The 11,450-nt window shown below is 42.0% G+C and overlaps 1 protein-coding gene across 1 annotated transcript in view; it reads left to right on the forward strand.

Moving 5' to 3' along the window:
* Window positions 1-4,413, forward strand: part of GINS4 (GINS complex subunit 4) — a 13,154-nt gene extending 8,741 nt beyond the window's left edge. The window contains exons 4-7 of the mRNA XM_007935012.2: window positions 534-631; window positions 1,006-1,094; window positions 4,132-4,222; window positions 4,317-4,413. Coding sequence (XP_007933203.1) covers window positions 534-631; window positions 1,006-1,094; window positions 4,132-4,222; window positions 4,317-4,413 — 375 coding nt within the window. The remainder of the gene's footprint in view (window positions 1-533; window positions 632-1,005; window positions 1,095-4,131; window positions 4,223-4,316) is intronic.
* The last annotated feature ends 7,037 nt before the right edge of the window (window positions 4,414-11,450 follow it).

The following is an 11,450-nucleotide window of genomic DNA, read 5'->3' on the forward strand; positions in this document are numbered from 1 at the left end:
CAAGGAGTGGCTGGTGGGTTTGAACCGCCAGCCTTCTGGTTAGCAGTCAAGTGCCTTAGGCACTATGCTATTCCAAGCCTTACCTCATTTGGGGCTTTATCTTCATTGAATCTTTTCTTATAATTTGATTTTACTATTCTCTGTGTATGTATATTCAATGTGTTTAGAGCTTTTTCTGTATGTTCAAGCTCATAAAAGAACACACCAGTATAATTACCTCAGTTTTTTTAAAAGATATCCCTTTCTCTTCCTCTTAAATACCATTTACAAATGTGTTTTCAGATTTTTCCTTTGAAAGCCTCCTTCCCTTTTACATTTCTTCTTTGTTAGCACCCTTATCTCGTCTGTGAATTCTTTGAAACCTGCCTGTTTGAGTCTAGTATGTAGGTCTTATTTTTAGAAATAGCTTTGGCCACTAAGACTTTGCATTTTTGAAGTCAAATTTTAGATTAATCTCAACATCTTTTAGAAAATGTTTGACATTTGAATTTTGAGAAATGTTTTTTAATGTTGACTTTTACTTATCCTCACAGATAGAAAAGTTTTTCCCTCATATCCTTGAAAAAGAGAAAACACGCTCTGACAGGGAGCCTTCCAGCCTTTCTCCAGAAGAATTTGCCTTTGCAAAGGAGTAAGTAATCAGCAAGGGTGGAAACTGCTTTGTTCCCCTGGCTCATGAGAGTGAGTTTTGGTGGTTTTATCAGTGAAACCAAAAAAAAAACAAAACCCACCAAATTCATTGCCATTAAGTCAATTCTGACTCATAGCAACCCCCATTAGGTTACTGAGGTTGTGAATCTTTACAGAAGTAGATAGCCCCATCTTCTTCTATGGAGACGCTGGTGGTTTTGAACCTCTTTCTCGTTAGCAGCTGAATGCCTTATCCACTATGCCACCAGAGCTCAAGGAGGTGATCTCAGAACCTTATTCATGTGGTCTTTCCAAGAGTCCTGGTGACTCCTATCATTTGTGTATATCACAGAAACTCAAATTTATGTATTTCAGGTACATGGCTAATACAGAGACATACCTAAAAAATGTAGCCTTAAAGCATATGCCTCCTAACTTACAGAAGGTGGACCTCTTAAAGTCAGGTAAGCAAAACATTCTCTTTCCAGAAATTCTTGAGGGACCACAGTTTATTTTCCAAGTGTCTTCAGGTTCCTTCATTCCCACTGTTCATTCTCAAATATGGAAAAAATAAGGATGTAGATAGGCAGAAAACAGGAACAGTTCTGGTTAAAAACAAAAATCATCATTAAAAACAGGTACAAGATTAGCCATTTCAGCACAATTTTTGTGTTCTTTGGGTTATACTGAAATTCGTTTGACTGCCATTTTAAATATAATTACTCATGTAATTATACAGGTAGAGCTCACTATGACATAATCTCTGATCTCAAGAAGCTGGTGATCTTTTCCTCATAGCTTCCAGAATGGGCGGGGACTGGAACACTGCAGGAACTGTGTAGAATGGAGGATATAAATAGGAGATTAGGCAAATCTTTAATATTTTTTTGTTACCTGTAGTCAAGGCTTAGAACATTTTGTTGTGAGGCATTTCTCTAGTTATGGAAAGAGAGAGAAGGATTAGGATACTGAGATTATAGGAAGGGAAGTTGGGGGAAGAGAAATACTGCCAAAGGCTCTCCTCAAACCCACCTCTTAGTCCCCTTAAAATTCTAGTGAGATGAGGAGGGGAGTTAAGGTAGTAATCTGGGTTCAACCAAATAGGAACACCTGGCTTATGGGTAAAAGTCTGTATTCTTTAGTCTTTCACAGGTTGCCATATCTGAGCATGACTTTGTCAGGCAAATTGTCAGACCAAATCAATTCACTAGGAAACTGGAATTCATCTTGTTCACAGGCTAAGCTTAATGTCCCAAGGCCACTAACTCAAGTACAAACTGAGTCCTAGGAATTTATCTCTGATCCAGCCTGTGCTGGGGAGCCATAATGACCTTTCTGGCTGAGCGGAATAGCTAGAACAACTTTGAATGGAGTTGTGATTCACCTGGAATAATCTAAAACCCATACCAAATTTATGGAACTATGAATTGGTCATTTTTCTGTGCCTGCTTGAAGGAAACAGAAGGTCTAGTCCATGTCCACTTCCTTCACTGGTCAACCACTTTTGTCTGTACATGTGGTAGTTAAGTTGTGTGTCAACTTGACTGGGCCTGGTTTTGAGTGTCTGGGCAGCTGGATGTAGTTATTCCCCATGATGAGACTGGTTTTTAGCTCCATGCTAGAATCTACAGGAGTAGCTGAGTAGTTGCCTTAGGGATGTGGTCTGCTTCAAGTATATAAGCAGCAGCATTGAGAAAGGTCTCTGGAGGATTTTAGCATACTTGGACCCTGCATGTAGGCAAGTCTTCATTCAGCAGCCTGCCATGTTTCCTTCTGATCTTAGCACTATCTCTGGACTTAAACTAGTGGCTTGACATGTTGTTTGATAATCTTGGGACTGTGCCTTTTTACTTGTCAACCTTGGATTTGCCAGCCTTAGCAGCCAGCAGCTCCCTGAGTGAAGAGATCCCTACACCTCCAATGGGTCAAAAGCAAGAAGCAGAGCTGAAGCCCAAGGTTGAGGGGCTTTCATCCACCCCCTAGAGCTTGGCACTTTGAACTCAGACTTCTAGCTTCCTAAACTGTAAGAGTATAAACTCTTGTTTGTTAAAGCCACCACCTATGGTATTTCTGTTAGAACAGCACAAGGTAACCAAAAGAGCACCTTAGGAAGAACAGGAAGAGAACAAGGACCTGTCACATCCAAATGATTAAATCAGCTAAGGAACTACTGAACGGATGAATCTGAATTCCTACATCTGTCTCAGAGCTTCTACTTGATGCTGGTGAATAACCTTCAAAAACTCTCACCTGTCATTTGTCCTGGCTCCTTCCAAGAACTAGAGCCAGGGCTCTAAAATTGGGAGCTATACAATGGGACCAGCCTATGCTGAGTAACAGTCTTGCTTAGTTAGTCCAGATGCTCTGAGTCCCCTTGAGACCTCTGGAGTATTGTTGACCCCAGTGGCAGGGTGGGAGAAGGCGTGTTGAAGCTTAAGTTGGGTTTCCTGGAACCAGAAGTAGCCAACTGATTCCTACTCTTTTTGGTAGGCCCAGAGCCCCAGGAATTCTCCTTAGATCTTGGGAGCCAGTTATCCTGGACCCTCTACCACAGATAAAGGAACCAAGGCCAATACAAAACCTGAACTGGGCTCTTAGAACTAAGAGTTATCCAGTAACCCTGAAATTGATGTCCTCTGTGAACAAGCAGCTCCAGGAGATGAGCTATCATGCAACACTTATTAACTTGAAATGTTGGCTGGTGGTAGAAGGGGAAGGATGTCAGCAACTTCTTAACTTATAATCCACCAATGAGGGACCACTTACAGATTACAACCTGTATTCCTTTGTCTAGCAGTCAAGGCTATCACCATATGACCCCCATCTAACTTTCTAATACAGAGCTCTGGTGGGGGTGTGGTTAACGCAGTTTGGCTGCTAACCAAAAGGTCAGTGGTTTGTAAACACCAGCCGCTCCATGAAAGAAAGCTAAGGCAGTCTGCATCTGTAAAGATTTGTAGTCTTGGAAACTCAATAGGAGTTGCTATGAGTCAGGATCAACTCAATGGCAGTGAGTTTGGTTTTTGAACTTTCTAATACTTTCTATTTTTTGGTGAAAAAAAAAAAATTTCTGACTAGATTTACATACTCTGTCTCCCCGCGCCCCCTTCCCCCAAACTTCATGCATATTTCCGCCTAGGCCTTTGCTCTTACCTCCCAAGCTTACTTTTACTTTCTCCCCACTCATGTGAGGCTTCATGAAATCCTGCCTTGTTATCACCTTATCTGAAAATAACATGTGTTATTCTTGTTTGCATTCTCTACAACTTGTAGCAGAATTCCCTGCACATTGTAAGTACTCATCATGTGTTAAGTGATTGCTTGCTATGTGAAATCTTGGATGCTAGTTCTGTCAGAAGCCAGGTCTCTCCTCATAGCATCCTCCCCAACTGAGTATGTATGAGGGATCTCTTAGTACTTGATACCATTAACCCAGCAACTTTTTCCAGATTGACCTTGTCAGCTGAGCATTTTCTGATTACCTTACTATTTTTCTGACAGTTCCCAAACCTGATCTAGATTCATACGTGTTTTTGAGAGTGAAAGAACGACAAGAAAACATACTGGTAGAACCAGAAACAGATGAACAGAGGTAAATGACGTATGTGTTTTTTCACAATAGGAAATATTCCTCCTGATGGAGAACAAACTAAGCTCTGCAGATAATTTTTTTCTTTCTTTTTCAGGGACTATGTGATTGACTTGGAAGAAGGTTCGCAGCATTTGATCCGCTATAAAACCATTGCACCTCTGGTTGCTTCTGGAGCAGTACAACTAATTTAAAACCAAAAACAAACAGTAATGAAGACATGGAACCTTTGGAGAAAATGTTTTAAAGCCCCCTCCTATCACTTTGTGCCTCAGCACAATCATGAAACAGTTCCCTAGATGTCAGCCTTTCCTCAGCATTGCTGTGGATCACTTGAAAATTGGAGAGTAACCGAAGGCAGGAGTCCTAGTATTGTCACAGGTCCTCCTAACCTTCTGCCGTTCTACCCAGTATCAGCAGATGGGGCCATTGCTCTGTTTATTCCAAACGGTAGGCAAATGTATGGATACTCCCTTTGTGGTATTTTTTGCAATGTCTAAGAAAAGTGAGGAAAAGATAGTTCATAAAAAGAAATTACTGCCTATCTTTAGGGGACTGTACTTAGCCCCGACTTGATAATGGTAGGAGAGTGCCTTTCACCTTAAGACTGTAAATAGATTACAGAAAATGGCTGTGGTCCTTCTGTGACACCAGATTGTGTGAACCAACCTTTAGGAACCTCTCTTACTGGAGTTAAAACAAATTTCTGTCATGCTTAACTGAGAATCACAACTAAACCAAAAAACCATTATTAACTTCCAGTTTTGTGACAGAAGGAGCCTCTGGACAGTTCTTTGCTTGTTGGCTAATGGTGTTCTCCCTGCTGTTAACCTGCATCCTTCCCTGAATCTCAGGCAACTTTGCCAAGTCTCCAGTCCATCTGTCCATTCCTGGCACAGCTCTGTTAGCAGAGCACCATTAACTAGCCTATATTGTGACCTTAGTAGCAGCTTTTCTTTTTTAAGTTTTTCACTTTCTCCAAGAAGATCAATGAAATTAACTTCATGTGAACAGGGTGGTGCAGTGATGTATCTGAAGGAAAGAGGTATAGTTGGGGAGTAAGTCTTTCCTTGAAATACAAAAAGCAGTCTGCATTCTGGTCTTCTCTTGCTTGTTGGCAGGGCAGCAAATTTCCCTTTACATGATATAGGTAGTTAGAATAATCAGTCTAATACTGCTATATTTCCAAGAGAAATCACTAGGTGAAAGCAAGGAAGGTTTTATTGGCTAATAAAAGTATTTGCTGTTTCATGTAGTACCTTGTTTTTTCCAGAGTCGTTTTATCCTCATCAGCCATTCATTAAATATGGATTGAGTGTACAGTGTGCCAGGTACAGTTCAAGGCACTCACGCTGCAACCTGGAATAAGACCATCACTGTCCCAGTTCAGTAGGTGATAAGTGCTGTGCAGAGAATTAGAACTGATTGATGTGTCAGAGAGTAATTAGATTAGGTAGAATGTGAGGGTCTCATTGAAGAGGTTGTATTCAGGCTGGGATCTGAATAATGAGGCAGCAAGGCATGCAGAGATCAAAAGAAAGCATTCGAGGTAGAGGTGATGCAAGTGCAAGGACCCTGAAGCCAGAAATGAGCCTGACAAGCAGTCAGTGTAGCTAGAGTACAATAGGAAAAGGAAAGTGGCAAAGAAGGTCTGAGGCAGCCCAGGGCCAGATCATGGAGGACTTTGTTAGCAAAGTTCAGCAGCCCTGAGGAGGAGGCAGGGCAGGTAGTATATACTAGACGTAAAAGCAAAGAGTAAATCCAAGACCAGCACCCAAGTCTCCTGCCTAAAGTGACGTGTGATAGTTGTGCTGAGCAACCAGGAGAGGGACAGGCTATAATTTACAACAGTGCTTCTTAAGTCTTAATGTGCATGCCACATCAAAGAGATTTTAATTAAAATTAATCCTATTAAAATGCAAGTTCTGATTCAGAAGGTCTAGGGAAAGCCCAAGCGTACATTCTAAGATGATTGCAGGTTATGCAATTGCTGCTGCTCCACAGACCACATGTGGAGCAGCAAAACTGGGAAAATGTCTCCAGCTCATTGTGTGCATGTCAGGCTACACAGGAGCTTAAAGTTCTATCAAAGCCATAAAGTGAATTTCCCTATTTCCTAAGTTACCTCTTCAAAGGAAGACTGACTTAGACCTGTCAACTTAAAGGAGAAGTTGAATTTCAAAAGTAGAAGGGAAGTGATGTGGTTTAGTTGATGTTTGTGGTAAGTACATGTACAATCCACAAATCATTCTGTGAAATAGGACATGCAATTTGGACATTGTAGGAACACCACACTATATGTATAGGCAGTTCCCATACAATCCATGGTTAAATCCTCATAAAATCTACTATAAACCTTATGGGATCCTGTAGGAGGCTGAGAGCAGTATCCACTGGATATAGGATACTGGCCTTCTGGGTGTGTAGCTGGGCTGGGACAGGGTTGTCCCCGCGAGCAGATGAGAACTTTGAGCATGTAGGAGTACATGGGGAGTTCTGGTGGTATGTACCTAAGGTATTTGACTGCTAATTAGAAGGCTGGCAGTTCAAACCCCCCAGCCACTCCTCAGAAGGAAGACTGGGCAATCTACTTCCACAGAGATACCACCACGGAAACCAAGAAGGGATCACCATAAGTCAGATCCAACTAGACGGCAGTGAGTTTGCTTTTGGGTTTAGGAGTACATGGGGCTGGGGGAAGGGGGGAAGATGGCTGTGGGAACCAGGCAGGGAGCCGGTTGTGGGTGCCAGGACCACAGCTGGAGGGGGTGGTGGCTGTCACCACCCTGTTGGTGCGGCCACTGCCAGATCACGTGCAGTGTTGCTGCTGGCTGCCACTGCCCAAAGTCCAGAGCCTGCAAGCATCCTGGGCCAGGTGGCACTGCCAGCACCCATGGCAAGAGTAGGGGAGCCCTGCAGGCACTGACCTGCTCTGGAAGTGAAAGGTTGTATGGCTGCTGGGTGGATGAATGAAGCCATGAGGAGACAGAGGAAGAGTCACTGAGGAAACCAGGATATGCACTGGAGCCCTGCTGCTTGTTTACTCTGGGGGTTTGGGATCTTTAAAACTGTTGGCAGAGATAATAAACAGAAGGAGAGCTGCTTCCTCTTTAAAACAAAACAACCTTACAAAATACAGATGAACATGCCAGTCAGACCATGCCCAAATGGACGTTAAATGAGGCATATTTACATTTTACTTTATTGTTAAAAACTCACTACTTGAAGCATGTTAGGACAGTATCAAATGATTGCACCATCCTTTAAGCTTTTTCCTAGCAGGACAGCTATTCCAGAGAAGTGATTACAGGTCCTTGTCTGACTTTCTTCCAGGCAAAACAATCATGTTATCAGCTGTGACCTTGCAGAGAGACTCCAGCTATGCTTCTTCTCTTCCCAGGCCACTGGCTTCCATGCCACCTTCTTATGCATCAATTAATTGTTAGTTGTTTTTTTTTTCTATTGTGATTTGGATGAAAGTTTACAGAACAAATTCACTCTCCATACAGCAGCTCACATACACTTTGTTTCATAACATTGACTACAATTTCCCACAATGCAGCAGCTCCCCTCCTACTTCCTCCCCATAGTTACTTCTTCCCTGTGTCCTTCCCTCCATGCACTCCTGCCCCCCGAGCTGTCTCCCTGTGCATACACAGCCCTTCTATTCTCCTATGATTGTTCTCTCCAAGGAGTGTATCTACAAAAAAAAAAAAAAAAAAAAAAAAAAAAACCTCACTGCCATCTAATTGGATCCGACTCATAGCCACCCCTCCTTGTGTTTCCAAGGCACTATCACTGCAAAAGTAGATTGCCCAACCTCCCTTCTGAGGAGTGGGTGGTGGGTTAGAACCACCAGCCTTCTGGTTAGCAGTCAAATACCTTAGGCACTACACCACCAGAGCTCCCAGGAGTGGATCTACCTAATGTAAATGTTCAATTCATATGCCTGTCTTTTGTTTGGCCAAAGCCACAAGAGTGGGTTCAATTCTAGACCTGAAGGGCAGCTAGGGGCCATAGTCTCAGTGGTTCCATCAGGGTCTATCAGACTGGCAAACCTAGTCTGCCCACACACACACACTTTTTTTTTTTTTTTTAATAAGTTTGAGTTTTGTTCCACATTGTTCTCCCCCTTTGTCCAGGATCTCCTACATATATCCCCCTCCGAGTGGTTGACAGTGGTAGCCAGGCACCATCTAATTCTTCTGGTCTTGTAGTCATATAGGCTGAGGATCACATGGTGTACCAGTTGCTTGGACTAATTGTTTCCATGAATCTTTGGTTTTCTTCATTCTTCTTTGCTCTGGATGAGGAGAGATCCATTATTGCATCTAGATGTCCACTTGCAAGCTTTTAAGATCCCAGTCACTACTCACCAAAGTAGGATGTGGAACAATGTTTTGTGTAGTATGTTATGCCAGTTGAGCCTGATGTCCCTTGTGACTATGGTCCAGAGCCCACAGGTCCAACTACTTGCTCCCTCTGGGTAGCTGGCTGTGCCCAAGAAATGACTACAACCTTGTCCCTTGTCGGCTCTATTATATATCTGGGAATTCTTACAGAACATACCAATACACTTGTAGAAACATTGCCAACCCTATACATGGTCTTGGGTACACTCCCTGCTGTATAGACATACCTAATAGTTCAGCCTGTCCACTCATCTATCCACCTGTATACCCATGTTTGCCTTCACTGACAGCTCAGAACTGTATGTGCAAAAGGGTTCGACTTTGTTGTCTGCACCTCCCATGTACCTCTCTATTCCTCTTTCTCAATGCTACCATGTTGATCACTCATATTTGGTACATTGCCCTTCTCCTCACCCAAATCACTACTTATCTCTACCTATCTAACAGTGTTCCCTACCCTACCCTCCCACCCCTGGTAACAAACAAAATTTCCTTGACTTTTACAATAATGAACTAATACCATATTTGTCCTTCATGATTGACTTTTTTCATTCAGCATAATGTCCAAGTTCATCCATGGTGTTTTGCTGATTCTACGTTATTGTTTAGGGTTGCATAGTATTCCATTGTGTGTATGTAGCATAGTTTGGTTATCCATTCTTCAGTTGATGGACACTTTGGCTATTGTAAATAGTGCTGTGATGGACATGGGTGTGCATATGTCTGTTCTTGTCATGGCCCTCCCTCACTTCTTTAGGATATATACCTAGTAATGGAATGGCTATTGGTATTTCTAACTCCAACTTTTTAAGGAATTGCCATACTGCTTTCCACAGTGATTGTATCATTTGACAGTCCCACCAGCAGTGTATGAGAGTCTCAATCTCTCTGCATCTTTGCCAGCATTTGTTATTTTCTGTCTTGTTGAACTTTGCTACTAATTTAAGGGCAAGATGGTATTTCATTGTTGTTTTGATTTGCATCTCTCTACTGGCTAATGATTGTGAGCATTTCTTCATATGTTTGTTGGCACCTGAATATCCTCTTTGGTGGAGTCTATTCATGTCTTCTTCCCATTTTTAATTAGATTATTTTTCTTTTTGTTGTTGAAGTATTGGAGTTTTCTATAAATTCTAGAGATAAGTCCTTTGTCAGATATGTCATTGCTAAATATTTTTTCCCAATCTGTAGGTTCTATTTTGACTCTTTTGGAGAAGTCTTTGGAAGCACATAAAATTTAATTTTTAGAAGGTCCCATTCATCTAGGGAGCAGCAGCAGCAGGGTTACAGGTAAGGGGAGGGACAGGCCCCACCCCCAAGAGGCAGTAAAGCAGGGGAAAGAGAAGCGAGGCGATGAGACTGACTGAGCAGCAGCGGCAGGATCCAAGATCCAGGTAAGGGGAGGGTGGAAAAGTTCCAACAGCTAAGGGAGACAAACTTGTCTGTCAGTTTGTTGTACTGTGGTGGCTTGCATGTTGCTGTGAGGCTTGAGGCTGTGCCACCGGTGTTTCAAATGCCAGCAGGGTTGCACATTTTGCACAGGTTTCAATGCAGCGTACAGACTGAGATAGAAGAAGGAAGAGGCCATCCACTTCTTAAAGAATTGGCCAGACAAACCTTACGAATAGCAGTGAAACACTGTCTGATACATTACTGTGCAATTTATGAAAAGTCCGGAAACATTGTCTGATACAGTGGTGGATGAGCCACTTAGGTCAGAAGGCACTCAAAATACAAGTGGGAAAGAGCTGCATCATCAGAGTAGAACCAACATTACTGATATGGATAAAGTAAAGCTTTCGAGACCTCCATTTGCTGACATGGCATGACTCAAATTGAGGAGAAACAGCTGTAAACATCCATTAATAATAAGACATGGAATGTACAAAGTATGAATCTAGGAAAATTGGAAGTTGTCAAAAATGACATGAAATGTATAAAGATTAATATACTAGGCATTAGTGAGCTGAAATGGACTGGTTTTGGCCATTTTGAATCAAACAACCATATGATCTACTATGCCAGGAATGAGAATTTAAAGAGGAATGGCATGGCATTCATTATCACAAAGGATGTTTCCAGATCTGTCCTGATGTACGATGCAGTCAGTGATAAGATAATGTCCATAAGCCTACAAGGAAAACCAGTTAATATGACTATTACTCAAATTTATGCACCAACCACCAAAGCCAAAGAGGAGGAAATTGAAGACTTTTACCGACTTCTGCAGTCTGAAATTGACCAAACATGCAATCAAGATGTGTTATCACTGGTGACTGGAATGCAAACATTGGAAACAAAGAAGAATCACCAGTAGTTGGAAAATTTGGCCTTGGTGATAGAAATAACACTGGAGAGTGCATGATAGAATTTTGCAAGACCAAAGAATGACTTGTTCATTGCAAATACCTTTATTCAACAACACAAATGGCTGCTATACACATGGACTTTGCCAGATGGAATACACAGGAATCAGACTGACTACATCTGTGGCAGGAGGAGATGGAAAAACTCAGTATCTTCAGCCAAAACAAGGCCAGGAGCTAACTGTGGAACAGACCATCAGCTACTCATATGCAAGTTGAAGACAATTAAAACAAGTCCACAAAAGCCAAAATATGACCTTGAATATATCCCTCCTGAATTTAGAGATGATCTAAAGAATAGATTCAATGCACTGAATACCAATGACTGAAAACCAGAAGAATTGAGGGATGACATCAAGCACATCATCCATGAAGAAAGCAAGAGGTCATTAAAAAGATGAGAAAAGAAGAGAAGACCAAAATGGATGTCAGAAGAGACTCTGAAACTTGCCC

The sequence above is a fragment of the Orycteropus afer genome, unplaced genomic scaffold (genome assembly GCF_000298275.1).
Source record: "Orycteropus afer afer isolate SDZICR_OR568_19922 unplaced genomic scaffold, OryAfe1.0 scaffold00024, whole genome shotgun sequence".
NCBI classification, from domain to species: domain Eukaryota; kingdom Metazoa; phylum Chordata; class Mammalia; order Tubulidentata; family Orycteropodidae; genus Orycteropus; species Orycteropus afer.